The sequence below is a fragment of the Phacochoerus africanus genome, chromosome 11, assembly GCF_016906955.1.
Source record: "Phacochoerus africanus isolate WHEZ1 chromosome 11, ROS_Pafr_v1, whole genome shotgun sequence".
Classification (NCBI taxonomy): domain Eukaryota; kingdom Metazoa; phylum Chordata; class Mammalia; order Artiodactyla; family Suidae; genus Phacochoerus; species Phacochoerus africanus.
This window is the reverse complement of record NC_062554.1, coordinates 3,469,917-3,486,912: the sequence shown is the minus strand read 5'-3', so window position 1 is coordinate 3,486,912 and position 16,996 is coordinate 3,469,917. Positions and strand designations below refer to the sequence as shown.

The window sequence follows — 16,996 nt, the reverse complement described above, 5'->3', positions numbered from 1 at the left end:
AATTGGCATCCCTATTTCTTCATTTTTGTTGGTTTTGTATGTATTTTTTCTATAAATTTTATTAAGGTATAGTTTATACACAGTAGGGTGCACCTGAGCTTTCCAGCAGGGATAGAAAATTGGAGAAAAAAAGCCAATAAGGTGCATATGGTGTAATGAGATTTTATAAAGTGTGTACCATATTAACAACCACCGAAAAAATTTTTTAAAGGCTAGTTCCATTACTGAAAAACTACACCACTGTGGCCCCCTACACCACAGCCACAGCAACACAGGATCCAAGCCTCACCGGCAACCTACACTGAAGCTCATGGTGGTGCTGGATCCTTAACCCACTGAGCGAGGCCAGGGATTGAACCTGTATCCTCATGGACACTAGTCAGGTTCATTTCTGCTGCGCTGTGATGGGAACTCCCCTGAAGTTGATTTCTTACGCTGTTTCTTGCCTTAAGCAAGCATTACATAAAAGAAGTCATGTTGTATGTATTTTGGGTTCAGAAGAAATAGCACCGATTCCTCACAGACTTTTCCAGAAAATGAAGGAGAAGAGATACTACCCAGTTCATGCTGTAAGAAACTTTTATACCAAAAACAGACCAATACATTACATACCAAGATAATAAAGAGCTATCCTTCAAAGATATAGGTCCAAAAAATTAAACAGTATACAAACGTTTGATATTTCAAACTGGACAAGATCCAGTTTGGTCTATCCCAGGAATACACAGTTGGTTTCACATTTAAATATCAATTGGTGTATTTTGATACAGTAACAAACAAGCAAAAGCCCATGTGATCACCTCAATATATACAGAAAAAGCATCTAACAAAGTGCAGCCTGCCCCTTGCCCCAGACTCTGAGCATCCTGTGATGTCAGAAGCTACCGCAAAACCTGTACGAACCTTTCGAAGTCAGGGTTGGTTAGGTCCCTGCCGCCTAAAGCAGGAGAGGACCAGCACCCGAGGAAACTAGACAAGGGGATAGACTTATGGGGTCTTTATTTCTCCCATGCAATCCCGTGGAGAAACACGGTACTGTCCTGAAACAGCTGGTACCATCCTGAAACCATTGGGTGGGAAGGAGGCTGCAGAGCGATGCTCATGGCGTGTTATTTGCAAGCGCAGAGCAGGCCCCCTGCGGTTCCAGCTGGGGTCCAGGTAACTTTATTTAGGAGCAGATGCTGAAGGGAGCGGTGCTGGAGCAGGGGTAACAGGCGATTAACCGCGGGGCTGGTTTGCCCAGGTTGTAGGAAACCATATGAAACCACAGTCAGGAATGAGGCCCTTCTCTGAGGTGTGACAATCACAGATGTAACTCATCTGGAGGATTCGCAGCCTAGAACTTGCTCTCGGATCCGTCTCCTTTGACCCCTAGGTGTAGCTGACTATCCAAAGTACTCATGCCTTCAGAAAATGTGAGTACAGAATAAAAAAAAATTAAATAAGAAACACTATGAAATAAAGACAGTGAACTAATCAGAATTAATGACTAAAAGACAAAATATCTGTCACAGATAAATTAGTTGTATTTAAAAAATTAAATAAGAAACACAATGAAATAAAGACAGTGAATGAAATCATAAGCATCAGAATTAATGACTAAAAGACAAAATATCTGTCACAGATAAATTAGTTGTATTTAGCTTGTAAGCACCAAAAAAGTATTTATCTGATAAATAAAAGTGTTAACGCCCTCAGACACTGGAAATAGAAAGTCAGGACATTCAGTTATAAAAAGAATGAATTAAAAAAATAAAACAGCTGCTATGAGGCCTTTAGTGGGTGAGTCGAATAGCTAACAAATGCAGCTGGATAGCATATTCATGAGCTGGATTGAACAACAAAAATCCTGGTTGTATTTAATAATGGTCAGAATAGCCAAAAGGAAGGAGGAAGAAATTACTAAGAGACTTCCAGCAAAAAAACCAAAATGTAAATTTGGTCGAAGAAGAGTCACAGAAGGAAATAAAGAAATGGGAGGGGGACAATATTTGAAGAATAGAAATGAAGAACGGCTCATACATTTTAAAAATGTAGCATGGTTTGGGGTGCATCTATCTAACAGCAGGCGCAGGAAGCCCATGAGAACCCCTGACTGAGCTTGTTGGATCCATGGAAGGTGTCAGGCGTGCAAAAGTGTCTAAACATGTGTGGATGTGTGTGGGACACTTGAACCCAGAAGACTAATTGTGTAGGGCTGGATTATTAGAGGTCCTTTTTAAAAAAAGATAGAAAATCATTTTCTTCTCCCATCTTCCTGCCTATAAGGAGGGCCTTTCAGGTGGAAGGAAGCAGGTTCAGAGGAGTTCCCAAAGGGCAGAATCCCTGAGGCTCTGGAGTTATAATTACCCGGGTACTTCAGGAACCACCCAAGGCTCCCGTAGCAGTGGAGCCACAGCCCTCTTCACGACTTTGCTTCACGTGAGTCTGCGTGAAGGGTGCCTGAGAAGCAGCAACACTGAGATTAACCAGAAGACAGGAGGGACCAGTCTCCTCACTGGAGATCTGGGTTCCTTTCCAGTCCTGGGTCAGTGCTGCTGAGGTCCTCTAAAACCTGGGTAGCAGAGACAGCATCCTGTCTCAGGTGAGTAGGCGCAGGTGAGAGAAAGCCTGTGCTTGAGACCTTTTTTTTTGTTGTTGTTCTCCTCTTATCGTCTCTTGTATGTATGTGTGTGTGTGTGTGTGTGTGTGTGTCTTTTTAGGGCCACACCCATGGCATATGGAAGTTCCCAGGTTAGGCGTCAAATCAAAGCCGCAGCTGCTGGCCTATGCCGCAGCCACAGCAACGTGGGATCCGAGCCATGTCTTCGACCTACACCACAGCTCACAGCAATGCCAGATCCTTCACCCACCGAGCAAGGCCAGGGATCAAACATGCATCCTCAGGTCCATTACCACTGAGCCATGGTGGGAGCTCCCATCTCTGATCCTTTTGCTTGCTGTTGAGAGAGATCCGGGAGCTGGAATTTGTCCACCGGAGATTAACGGGTCGTGGAAGGTTGGAGAGTGAATCACCTGGAACCCATTTTTTTAAATTTGGAGGGGTGTCAACTATGGATATGGAAATCTAGAGGCATTAGGGCAAAGACTGCCCATAAAGGCTTAAATTTTGGAATTCCATGTAATTTCACCGGTTGAGGACAGAGACCACAAGTGGGGTCGGCGGGGATCAGAAAATCGCTGGTCAGATTTCATCTCTGCGTAAAAAGCTTCATAAATCAGGAAATTAGACCTCAAGAAAAATGAGGTATCTGTCATTGGATGCCCTCAATAATGTCAGAAACTACACTTCAAAGAGAAGATTCTGAGTCTGTGACGTTCAGTGATTACTAACAACCACTTCTTAGGGCAGAGCTTCCTAGTGCTGTGCTGCAGCCTAACAAGCAGCTGGGGAAAAGCTGGGCCAGCTGCGTCTCCACTTCGGTCTTGGACCTTCAGCTTTTCTGGCCTCTTCCTGCCGTTGGGTGGAACCAGAAATCACTAGCTTCTGATCCTCAGTCCTAATGCTGCCATTGGCAGGTTCTGATGGCAAAAAAAAAAAAAGATGGAGATGGGGCAAATACTTTAACTTACGTCTAAGACTAGATTGTTCAATGCTGCTTGAAAGGTTTCTAGGGTAAAGAGCATGTAGGAATGAACACCCCAGAGAGAAGAGAAGGAAAAAAAAGAAGTATCATGAGTGGGGAAAAGAGACAAAATAATCTTGTTGCCCTGTTCTCAGAAATGTCATCCTATTACTAGAAATTACTATCCCAAAGCTGGTCAGAAGAATGAGTCACTCTTCTTCCTCTGATCTGCCCCCCGTCTTCACCACCAGCTGTTTTAATTGGCAGTGCCCTCCTAAGTTCATGTCAAGACGTCCTCTGCTTCCATGCAGGGGATTCTTAATTCTTTCGGTAATTATTAAAATCCTAGGTAAAATCATCCTGGAGGTGGTGAGGTTTGGGGCTGTGACTAGTAGGGATTAGATGTAAAAGTTTTGCAGAGTAAGATCAGAGGGTGAGATGAGCAAAGATCAACTGGCAAAATCCAAATGCAGAAGCTGGCGTTCGAAGGGGGCATTTAGAATTTGGCAACTGAAGCTGTACATGGTGTGGATACAGGCAGCGCTGGGAGGGGTTGTGTCACTGTGTCGCGTTCTGGGTTAAGCGAGGGCGAAGAGTTTACGCCTGAAATTTACACAGGAACGGATTCAGAGAGAAAGAGGAAGCGATGGGCAGAGTTGAATGCACGTAGTGCCCGGACGGTGGAGAAGGGCTTTTGATCACACCTCAGCCCTGGAGGCTGTATTTCTATGGACTTTTATCAGCAGGACCCCCTGTACTCTGGTATCTCTTACTCTTTGTGAACCACCCACCAGGCAAAGCCCTGAACCACTACTAGGCAAGATGAACTGGGCTGCAGTGAAGCAAGTGGGGCTCTGAAACAGAAATACTGGCTGTGGAAACTGACTCGGTCTTTACTGAGCCCTTCAGGGGTTACCGCTTAGAGAAAAAAAACCCAAGAAAATGATCAAAAGATTCTCCATACAAAAGAGGATGAGAAGGAAAGGGGACTCTGTGAGCCGGGACGCAGGAGGCAGAGCTGCACGTGGAAACAAAAGGGAGGTTCCTGACAGCTGGAAAACTGCCCTTAGTACTGAGGGGGCGAGCGGCCTAAAAATCGTAAAGCAGAATATCAAATACGATATGCAGTTCTACACGGGAATGCTGTCGATCAAAGCTAATGTGTGATCACGTGTCTGTGAGCCTAACGAGCAATAAACAAGGCCGTTCTCCGACTCCTGATGAAAATGTTGCTAAACCCGCAAGACAGCACTTCCAAGAGATCTTTGCCTGTTTAGACAGAGTCGAATACAATAGACTGTGTGATTTGAATACAATAGACTGCGTGGTTGAAGGACCCCAGGACAACCTGACCTGTGCGTTTTTCCAGGCTGCAGCCTTCTTTGGACTCTGTCCCGGAGAGCCTTAGATCCTTCCTCTCAAATGTAAATGAAGTCACACCACTTCATTCCGAATTCCTTTTCTCCAGCCTATTCCCCGCACCAGCCCTCCCAGCACCCCCTTAATAGTTTAAGCAAACCCCATCATTGCTCACAGCACCTATTATTATTCCCCATTGTCCTCAGAATGACTCTAGTTTTACCTTCTGGGGAGTTAAGAACAATGCCTTATTCAGTGTTGTGACCCTAGTACCCAACAGAATCCAAACGGAAAAATGTTAAGAGAACAATGGCAACTCTGAACTAAGGTCCTTGCATCACTTTCTTGGAGAATGAAAATGGAAATGGAAAGGAGATGTAAAGATTTGAAGAGTAGACTTCCTCAACCTCGCATATTGCAATCAGAAGGATCCATTTTCATCTTCTTTAAGGATAAGTATTGCTCCCCCATAAGCTGAGAGATTTGCTTGTTCTGCTTTTCAGTTGTTTCTTCCAGAAGTTCGGAATCTTACTAGTATGAAAATCTAAAAAAATAAAGAGAAAAAAAAAAAAGCCATTGCTCTCAGGATCTCTACCTAACAAATTAAAATGACTTTTTAGACAAAATGCAAATGAACTCACTTTATTTTCGATATGGTTTTAGTATTATTTAATTAAACCAAAATAAGTACAGCTAAAAGGTCAGATTCAGATTGCTGGAGGTTTAGCGTCATTTATCTTCGTCCCTGGATGCACCAGACTCTGCAGCTTATTCGGGTATATTGTTATAGTTAAATTGTAGAGATGGGGATCTATGTGGTCATTTTTTTTAAGAAAAAGAAGAAAGTTATAAATAAGTACAAATTTAGACACTCACCAGTCACAACGTAGTTTTCTAAATGATTTTTCCTTCTTTTAGTTTCTGTAATATCTTAATAGTCTATTAAAAATAAATCTTGAACAAATTGAACATGTATAAACAAATCATGTCTCCTCAATCCTTTATGTTGTCTAAAGTAATAGGAATGTCACAGTAGCATGGCCTGCAGGACATACAGATGGAGTCCCTTGGCTGTGAATCATCTGCTAGGATAGAAAGGTTTTATTGAGGTAAAGCAATTGGTCTCTTTTTACATATCTTGAATCAGTAGCTAAGTTTTATCCTCATTTTTACAGATCACTAAGAGACAGCTGTAGAAATATATGACACAATATGACAGCCCACCAAAATGGCACCATCGCCACTGAGGTTTCACACTTCCTCCTGAATTGTTTTGTCAGGTCCCCCAGCTGGCAGCTCTGGCTGTCCCTGCCCCTCAGCCTCCTCTTCCTCCTGGCCATGGGGGCCAACGCCACCCTCCTGGTCACCATCCGGCTGGAGGCCTCTCTGCACCAGCCCATGTACTACCTGCTCAGCCTCCTCTCCCTGCTGGACATGGTGCTCTGTCTCACCGTCATCCCCAAGGTCCTGGCCATCTTCTGGTTTGACCTCAGGGCCGTCAGCTTCTTTGCCTGCTTTCTTCAGATGTTCATCATGAATTGTTTTCTTGCCATGGAGTCCTGCACCTTCATGGTCATGGCCTACGACCGCTATGTGGCCATCTGCCACCCTCTGAGGTACCCCTCCATCATCACTGACCAGTTTGTCGCCAAGGCAGCCATCTTTATTTTGGCCAGAAATGTCCTTTTCACACTGCCCATCCCCAGTCTTTCAGGACGTCTCTATTACTGTGGCAGAAATGTCATTGAGAACTGCATCTGTGCCAACATGTCTGTCTCCAGGCTCTCCTGTGACGATGTCACCGTCAATCGCCTCTACCAGTTTGCTGGGGGCTGGACGCTGCTGGGCTCTGACCTCATCCTCATCTTCGCCTCCTACACCCTCATCCTGCGGGCCGTGCTCAGACTCAAGGCAGAAGGTGCCGTGGCCAAGGCCCTGAGCACCTGTGGCTCCCACTTCATCCTCATCCTCTTCTTCAGCACCATCCTCCTGGTCTTCGTCCTCACTCACGTGGCGAAGAAGAAGGTGTCCCCGGATGTGCCCGTCCTGCTCAATGTCCTCCACCATGTCATCCCGGCCGCCCTCAACCCCATCGTTTATGGGGTGCGAACCCAGGAGATCAAGCAAGGAATCCAGAGGTTGCTGAAGAAAGGGTGGGGATGAGCACAGTTGAGGCTCTGCCCCCCACAGTAGGAGGAGGTTTAAATCAGTGCTGAGTGACTGGGCTGAAATTCATATCTGTATGTTATTCTTCCAAACCGGATTAACTGTATTTATGTCCTCTTTAATAAAGGTCCAATTTCAAGCTTCTCTTTCTCTCACTCATCAATCTTTTCTCACCACACTTATTGTCCTATGTTTTCCAAAATACTGAGCTTCCTTACACAGGTTCTAAAGTGAGAAGTTTATGTTCCTGAATAGGCAGCTGTTCAGATGACATAAATTTTATATTCTTGAGAATACACCTGTGGGTATTCTGTGTATAAAGTGTAATGTGTACTTAATCTTATTTCCACAGACGCGAGCACTTTGGAGACAGAGACGTAGGAGTTGAGATTTCAGTCCTGAATGGTGGAAGCTTGCTACTGCTCTGTAGCTGAGTCTTTTTCTCTCAGCTCTCAGCCACTTATTGTGTTTATTCATCTCTGTTTCACCGTCTCTCTGTGTCTCACTGTCTTTCCCTCTGCCTCTCTGTCACTATATCTCTGTCTCTGTCTCGCCCCCTTTTCTCTTCGCTTCTCATAACATATGCACTGCAAGAAGGCACGTTTTTTTCCTGAATTGCTCATGCATCTAACAGTTATCAAATAGTTTTATTAGATTTAAGAGACTTGTCCCCCCCATAGGTCTATGCTTTGAATACTTACCTTCTGGATCCAGGGAGTCATGGTGTGTGGTATGCCAACATAGCTGTGCTAGCGAGTGAAATAATTGTAAGCATTGCAGTATATGATTCAATAATAATGCTGAAATATAACAGATTATTTGGACATTTTTTCTTATTGATTGGACTGGGTTTTTTTTTTTTTTTTGCTCTTTTTGCCTTTTCTTGGGCCACTCCCGTGGCATATGGAGGTTCCCAGGCTAGGGGTCCAATCGGAGCCAGCCTACGCCAGAGCCACAACAACACGGGATCCAAGCCGCGTCTGTGACCTACACCGCAGCTCATGGCAACACCGGATCCTTAACCCACCGAGCAAGGCCAGGGATTGAACCCGCAACCTCATGGTTCCTAGTCGGATTCATTAACCACTGAGCCATGACAGGAACTCCTGATTGAACTGTTTTTAAGCATACTTTGTGTTCTTGGAATTTTCTTTTGGGTATTAGGGTTCAAAAATAAGTAAATATTATCATTGCTTTCAGGAGCTCAGTGTTTGATTAAGAGATATACAAATTTTAATTCCGGGAATATATTCTCCTCAAATGAAAAGGGGTGAGGAACAGAATAACGTGCCTCTATGGGCTTTAAGATACTTGGTAACATAGGAAAGCACTGGATAGAGGGTTAGAAGAGCCAAGTTCTAAGCCTTGCACAACCACACAAAAATAGTTTCCCAGGGAAAAAATGAATCTCACTGTGTTTCACTATTATTCTATATTACTATTACCTGAAAATAGTGAATGATTGTCTAGACGGTCCTGTCTAGACATAAGCTTGTGTGTCTCAGTGGCAACTTATAAGTGTGTTATATTGTTTTGACCACGGAAAGAAACTCCCAAAAGTCCAAGGCTGTCCCCAAAGTCTGGCTCTTTCTTCCCTGAAAGCACCAGGGATATGTCCTTGGCTGACTAAGCTTCGTTCTGCAAAGCTCTGTCCATTTCTCTTTCTGCTCCATTCACAGTGAAGAACAATAAATTGGTATTTGATTTCTCAGCTCCCTCCGAGCACTAGGAGCTACTCTCTGAGAAATCAGCATGCACTCACATCGAAAACAATAAGTAAAAGCATATATCAATATTTAATACATTTCTTGAAAGTAAAAGGCAATCCATCAATATCCAATTAGATTCACATAAATAGGTAACCTTTTTTCTTTATTATTTGGAAGCAAAGATGTCCCTGAAAACTCATTCGCTCATAAGAAGAATGCCTTAATTTAAAATGTACATACCTGGATACCAATGGAGATATCTTACAAATATAGCTATAATAATATTCTTCTAAAGTAAATTTAAGTTACTACATCTTAAGAAATATTAAAAGTTTGCAAGTTTTGTCATCTACATATATATTAACATAGCTGTAAATCAAAAAAAAAAATGTTGCCTGCCATTCTGGTAAGCAACAAATTTCGCTCAGCCACCAAGCCATCAGCCACTGTAGCCACCCCAGAGGGTGGGCCCTGGGGGGATATAGGATGGAGGAAAGCAGGACAGAATGAGAAGGCACCAGCAAGAGGTAGGAAAAGGACCATCACCAGAACAGGAAAATGCCAGTGACTTGATCTTGGACTTCTTGCCTCCAGAATTATAAGAAATAAACTTGTTGTTTATAAGCTACTAAGTCTATGACATTTTAGTATAGCAGCCCAAATGACCTAAAACATTCTTTAGAGCAATACAACTCAATCTAGATTTCCAGCATCATAAGATTTCCAACATCCGGAGTTCCCATCGTGGCGCAGCGGTTAACAAGTACGACTAGGAACCATGAGGTTGCAGGTTTGATCCCTGAACTTGCTCAGTGGGTTAAGGATCCGGCGTTGCCGTGAGCTGTGGTGCAGGTTCCAGACGCGGCTTGGATCCCGAGTTGCTGTGGATGTGGTGTAGGCCGGCCGCTATAGCTCCGATTGGACCCTTGCCTGGGAACCTCCATATGCCGCGGAAGCAGCCCAAGAAACGGCAAAAAGCCAAAAAAAAAAAAAAAAAGATTTCCAACATCCAACAAAGAATCAATAGCCATAGTAAGAGGCTGGAAAATATAACCTATTATTAGGAGAAAAATCAGTTAACACAAGCAGACATAGCAATCAAAAAAAGAAAAGTGCCGATAATGGAATTATAAAGATAAAAATATTAACACAAGATTTATAAAGATGAAAAGGATTTATTAAAACATAAAGAAATAAAAGGAAAGTACACAAAAGAATCCAATGGACTCTTTAGAATAAAACTATATAATATATGAAGAAAAAATAAAACTTATTGAATAGGTTTACCGCAGATTTGACACCAGAGAGGAAAAAAAAAAAAACCATACATAAAGATATAGAAGTATAATCTACGTAAATTGAAGCCTAGAGAGAAATAATGGAGAAGAGATGTAGAGACAGTATAATCGGAGAAAAAAAATGTGAGACAATATTAACCAGTCTAGCATCCCTGTCCTTGGTAATTGAAGGCGTAGACGAGAAGGAAGTGGGGAAGAAAAACGTAATGACAACATCCTCAGACTTTAAAAATATGCAGATTAAGATGGACAGGAAAATAGAAAAAAAGATAAGGAGTGATAAAATAGAAGTAAATATGGTTTCTGGTTTTATATGCGAAATATGTCAAGTTTATTTGAAGATTGACGGAGATAACCGAAATATGCACAGTGAAAATCCTAGAGCAGGAAACCGCCAACTTTTTCTTTACGAAGCCCAGATCCTTAAGGCCAGGATTTGAAGGCCATATGGTCTCTGAACCAACCACTCTCCCACGCGGAATGAAAGAAGCCTTGTGTGGACAAGGGTTAATCCTATCAACAGGGTAAAAACGTGCTGTTCAAATTGGTGCACCTGCTGAAGAAAAGGGTGTCCATTTCCACACCTAGGACACATATGACAACGTCCAGAGAAAATTCTGCCTCTGAAAACTGTGGGGCCAGAGCTGAAGAAAAGGGGGGTGCTGCTAACACATAGCGAGGGGAGCCCCCGAATGCCCTTACACCTCCCCCAATGCAAGGATAGACCCACACATGCAACAGGAATTGTCTGGTCAAGAGGCCAAGGCTACTTGAGAAACCCTGCTCTAAATAATCCACATAAAAGGCAGAAACAGACATATGAGATTTGAAAATACAAAACAAAACAAAACAATGTGTAACTCTGAGGCGTGCCGCACGCCAAAAGTCTTCACTAGTGTAATTTTGGACCTACACACGTCTCAAGGACAGCCAAATCTTACCATTATTGAATCCTGAATCCTGATCCTCGGACCTTAATTGGGTAATTCTCAACCCGCATGAGGTCTGCAACTCTAATGTTATGAATTTGGTTTTATACCATTTTATCTTCAAAATGTTCTTAAGGAAATGTACACCTGCATACATTTTTTTTCCCCTTTTCTAAGGCCGCCCCCGCAGCATATGGAGGTTCCCAGGCCAGGGGTCCAATCAGAGCTGTAGCCGCCAGCCTACACCAGAACCACAGCAACGCAGGATCTGAGCCTTGTCTGCGACCTACATCACAGCTCACAGCAACACCAGATCCTTAACCCACCGAGCAAGGCCAGGGATTGAACCCGCAACCTCATGGTTCCCAGTCGGATTCATCAACCACTGCACTGTGACGGGAACTCCATGTATACATTTTTAATTAAAGTAAATTAAATCCCAGAACTCCCTATTATATCCTGTGTGGCTTTTGTATCTATAGATAATGAAGCCCCACCCTCTCCTGGATATTTTTCCAAAGACTCCTTGTTCCATAGAAAGTTCGTAATGTTACTACAGAGAGCTACGCTCTCCAATCTCATGCATCTGCTTTCTAACCCTGTCCTCTCCAGGTATAGCTCTTCAATGTTGAACAATTTTCTTATCCCTTTTGAGCATTTGTTTTCTAATCTGTAAAATAGCTCAGGTAATATGACTTCTATCACAGTATTTTGTGAGCCTTAAAAGGGGGGGAAGCATTCAATTCGCATAAAAAGTATTCGATACATGTTGGTAGGAACAGCAATTCTTTATGTCACTTCTCCTTTACCGCTTCTTAGTAAATAATAAAGCTGAGCCTGCTGGTGTCTTTCAGGTTTTAGGTAGCAAATGAGAATCTCCAAGTGGAAACGGTCTTAAGAGAAAGAGTTTATAAATTGTACAAGGTATTACTATAAAGAGAAATTCTCCAATACCTTTTTTTTAAATTGCTGTTTCCCCAATACAGTTCTTTTTCTACAGTACAGCCTGGTGACCCAGTTACACATACATGTATACATTCTATTTTCTCCCATTATCATGCTCCCTCATAAGTGACTAGACAGAGTTCCCAGTGCTACACAGCAGGATCTCATTGCTAATCCATTCCAAAGGCAATAGTTTTCATCTATTAATCCCAAATTCCAGTCCATTCCATTCCCTGGCCCTCCCCCTTGGCAACCACAAGTCTGTTCTCCATCTCCATGATTTTCTTTTCTGTGGAAAGGTTCATTTGTGCCATATATTAGATTCCAGATATAAGTGATATCATATGGTATTTGTCTTTCTCTTGCTGACTTACTTCACTCGGTATGAGAGTCTCTAGTTCCATCCATGTTGCTGCAAAAGGCATTATTTCATTCTTTTCTACGTCTGAGTAGTATTCCATTGGGTATATACACCACATCTTTCTAATCCAATTATCTGGCAATGGACATTTGGGTTGTTTCCATGTCTTGGCTATTGTGAATAGTGCTGCAATGAATATGAAGGTGCCTCTGTCTTTTTAAGGAGAGTTTTGTCCAGGTATATGCCCAAGAGTGGGATTGCTGGGTCATATGGTAGTTCTATGTAGAGTTTTCTAAAGTACCTCCATACTGTTCTCCATAGTGGTTGTACCAGCTTACATTCCCACAAATAGTGTAGGAGGGTTCCAATACCTTTTTCACTCACTGGTCCCATAGCAAGTTTGGCTGGACATTTTGCAATTGCCAGGTGTCAGGTAATGGTTCTTTCCAGCCCAAACTCTGAAAATATACTCAACAGAACTTGTTTTCATAAGTGACTATCAATGATAAATGTCTTTAAATGACATACACTTTGCAACTGAATATGTAAGAATGAATATGAAATGAAAGACCCCTTTATGATTGCAAAGTGGCTCTAGAAATGCAAGCAGTCACTTGTCCTGAGACCGAGCCTGATAAAGGGTTAATAGCATGAGAAGTGCCCCGTCTCCCAAGACCCCGACACGAATCAATCCAACAAGGTCAAAAGGAAGCGTATGTTGCTTAAATGCTATGAAGTGTCTCTTGGTTACCAACCAAAGGAGAAGATCTGGAGAGATGTGGGGATGTCTGGCTTTAAAAGCGAACTACATGGCGTGTAGAAATTGACAAGAGGAGGTGCTACATGAGAGGGGAATCTCCAAGAGACAGGTGGTACTCCCCAAGACACGACCCCCCGTTACAATCAGATGCGCATGAGACATCCAGTGAGACAATCGTGTTTCTTAAGGTGCTCTGAGCAAATAAAACTACAAGACAGAAGACAAGCCCAAACCAACCATTGTAAGTGAAAGAGCTCCAAATGGTAGGCACTAATTAGAGGTCAACCTCATTCCGACATGGGCCGTGCTATGTAAAAGGCTCTGAGATGATGAGAAGCAGCAGCTATTTCATGGTTCATGGCAACTAACCATTTTCTAAAAAAAAAAAAAAAAAAAATGCCGAGAAGCCAAATTTTATAGGAATAGGAATAATGATAACAATGCCATAACTGTCAAGGGTTCCGAACATGATTGATTCTTTACAGCAAATATGCAAAGTAGGAGTATGAGGCAGGTAATTTAAGCAACATGTCAAGTGGCAGAGTTAGGAGCTGAGTTTTGCTCTATTTAATCTTTAGCCAAGGAGCTGTGGCCGCAGTTAGGAAAAAATTTAATAACAGATCAACCATGTTTTGGACCTGCCAGGCACTAACTGAATATATTACAAAGTATGCAATTAAATATCAATCATCCTCTTGGATTTTTACAGTAAAAGTGTTTCACTCAAGTAGAACTTCTGGTCCCAGGCATGAAAAAATCAGGCAACAGATCTGAGTGCTTTACAACTTACTACAAAATATCAGTCCCAAAAAGCACATGGTGGGATTTATGCTCATCAGGCATATGTTTTATCAGTGCATTGCTAGAAAGTCCAAAGCTGACACCCACTGGGGTCAAAGCATTTTGCCTTGAACCATCTCGCCCTAGGGTTTTGCTTTCTAGAATTAAACGGGCTTTCATTTCCCCATTTAACTGGCACAGGGCAGTGAACACTGAGACTCACTATGCCTTCGGGGCAATGCTGCCTGCCTAGGGATCACAGAACATGAGGAGCTGGAAGCATAGCTTTCTCCTGGAGGGCCAAGAGGATGCTGGGATCTTGATTCTCTGCCCCACAGGGCCAGCAAGGCCGTCTTTTCCCTGGGGAAGTAGAGCCTCAGGCATAAACTCTCCTTTCTGAAAGCCAGAGGGTAGAAGATTCAATCAGGCAGAGCCAGAGCTTTTTCTCCCTGGCAGAAATCGCTGTCTCCATCCAGTAAGTCTGGCTCCATCAGAAAAAGAAGGCGCTAAAGCCACCACTGTGATAGCGGACACCTGGCCAGGGCAAGGATAGCAGTGGGACCAGGCTGGGCTTGCAACTAGGACTGAAGGTGGAAGATGGGAGCTTGGAGGGACATGACAGCAAGAAGTGGCATGGGGCCAGGCAAAAACGACCATGGCAGAGCTAAGCCCAGAATTCTGCACCTGCTGGGGAGGGGCTGAGTCCGGGAGGGGGTTCACGAGTCTGCAGCAGAGTGTCAGGTGGAACACATCCTTCAGTGGAGGATGAAGGAGCGTTAATGGGAACGTGGGGGGGGGGGACACACACCTGGAAGGGAAAGCCGGATCCCCACCCTTCTCCCTTGAGGTCGTTACTTAGAAACCTTCACTGGTTTGCTTTGACCGCCTTTCTCACGTCATAAAAACACACACTCCTATTTCTGCTCTTCCCTTTACTTCTCTAGCTCCCTTTGTCCTTTCTGCCCTCCATCCAATCTCTTCTGTTGTAAACGTCCGTTTTCTGTTTCCATCTTCCCTCCACCACCTATTTTCAGGGCATGTGTGCTTCTGTTCCCCTACCTCTCTGCACGCTCCCTGCCTCCATTTGTCTGGCCTGGAGTCACTGGACTATGTGTTTGTTTGGCCTGGAATCACTGGACTATGCACAGCCTCCTTCAGACCGATAAAGGGCGCCAGGGGCAGCAAGCAGACAGCACCGCCTTCGTCGCAAAGCTTTTCTCCCTCCCTCATAATGTGCATCACTCCCCGGCCCTCTTTCTTGCCTCCAGGTCCTACTGAAGAGGTTTCATATCAGGCCCACTCCTCCTCAAGCTTAATACGAATTCCTATCCACCTTCTATAGACTTCACTTCGTAGCCAAAAGTGATCTTGGGAAACGTCTCTGCAGAGATGGGACTCCTCTGGACACGTCACTGAGGTCCCTCGTCTGATGGCCCTTAGAGATCACAGCTGTTGCCCCAAGAAGGCTGACAACAAAACAGGCATGGAAATCTTATTAACCTATTGCCGGGTAACCTAACCACTGGGGAAAGAGGGCAGAATGATATGCATACACGGGGTTGGGGGAGAATGAGGGCAGTGAGAGAAAAGCGACCTGCAACATAGAGGCTAAGACTTTGAAAAACTTAAGGTTACCAAAGGGGACAGGCTGGGGGGAGGGAGGGGTGGACTCGGGGTTTGGGATGGAAATGTTCTATAATTAGGTTGTGATGATGGTTGTACAACTATAAATATAATACAATTCTTCAGGTAATGTACAATTCATAAGGTGGACTTCTAGTACCCATAGCCTGACGCATATGGAGGTTCCCAGGCTAGGGGTTGAATCAGAGCTGCAGCTGTGACCTACACGACAGCCACAGCAACAGCAGATCCAAGCCACGTCTGCAACCTATGCCGAATCCTTGACCCACTGAGCAAGGTCAGGGATGGAACCCACATCCTCAGGGAGACTATGCCGGGTTCTTAACTGGCAGAGCCACAGTGGGAACTCCTTGGATTCTACTGATTAAAATAATCATGCTGGTTTTTAAGATCTTTCCTCTGTCTGTCATCTCTGAAGTTAGACAACGATCTGTAGGTGTACACATTTAGATATATTTAGATATACGGAGGTGTGCTTTTTAATTGTTTTATCTCACTTGAGATTCAGTGGAATTCTTGAATATGATTAGTGATGTATTTTCTCTCTTCTGAAAAGTTCAAAAGCCTCTACCTCATTCTTTCCCCCCTTCAGTTTGGAACTCAAATTTTATTTGTTAGACCCTCTCACTCTGTCCTCAGTTTCTCATACTTTCTTTGGCATTTCCCATCTGTTTTAATTTTCTCCCAACCGTCATTCAAATTGATCTCCCTTCCGACAACTTACTAATTCTTAGCTCTCTCTACTCTACTGTTAAATGCATTGACTGAGTTCTTATTTTTGTTATTGTATTTCTCAAAAATTTCAGAGACTCATTCAAACATACTTTGTTACTTTTTATAGCCTCCAGTGTTCGGAACAAAATATCAATCTTGGATTTGACCTTCTTAATCCCAGTAAGACAAAAAAAGATAGAGTGACGGACTATGTCTATTAAAATCCCATGTAGTTAAAGGGGAGTTTATCTACACTTTTGAAATTTTCTATGTATCATTGGAGCTTCATTCTAAAAAATGTCTTCAGTTCCATCTTCTAGTTCACTAATTGTATTTTCAATCACCGCTTATATGCTACCAAATTTATCTCTTAATTGTTTAATTTTAATTATTATATCCTTTTCACTTCTAGGAGATATGACCGATTCTTCTTTTAAGTATGCTTTTCTTTCGCTCATATTTTCAAGCTTATTCTATCTTTTCTTTAAAAAAAACAGGAAATTTGTTCAATATCCATATCAAAATGAATATCTCAAATTTTTGTAAGTTGAATTCTACTATCAATTGTTTTGTGGGCTTTAACCCCTCATTTTTTTCTCTTTTCAAGTTAATTATTTTTTTCCACTGCAAACAACTCGATTCCTTCAGAGGTTTCTATAGTGAAATTCTTTGAAGCCTGAGACAAAAGTTGGGTCCTCAAAAAATGTTGGACTTGTTTCTGTTCTTTTCTGATGCCACTGCCCATCCAGGATAACTTTAAATTCC

General features: G+C 43.0%; 1 protein-coding gene across 1 annotated transcript; it reads left to right on the top strand.

The window, feature by feature from the left end:
- Positions 1-6,137: 6,137 nt before the first annotated feature.
- LOC125111373 (olfactory receptor 56A3) lies at positions 6,138-7,088 on the top strand. The gene has a single exon (XM_047753316.1). The coding sequence runs from the start codon at positions 6,138-6,140 to the stop codon at positions 7,086-7,088; it is 951 nt and encodes a 316-aa protein (XP_047609272.1).
- Positions 7,089-16,996: the final 9,908 nt, after the last annotated feature.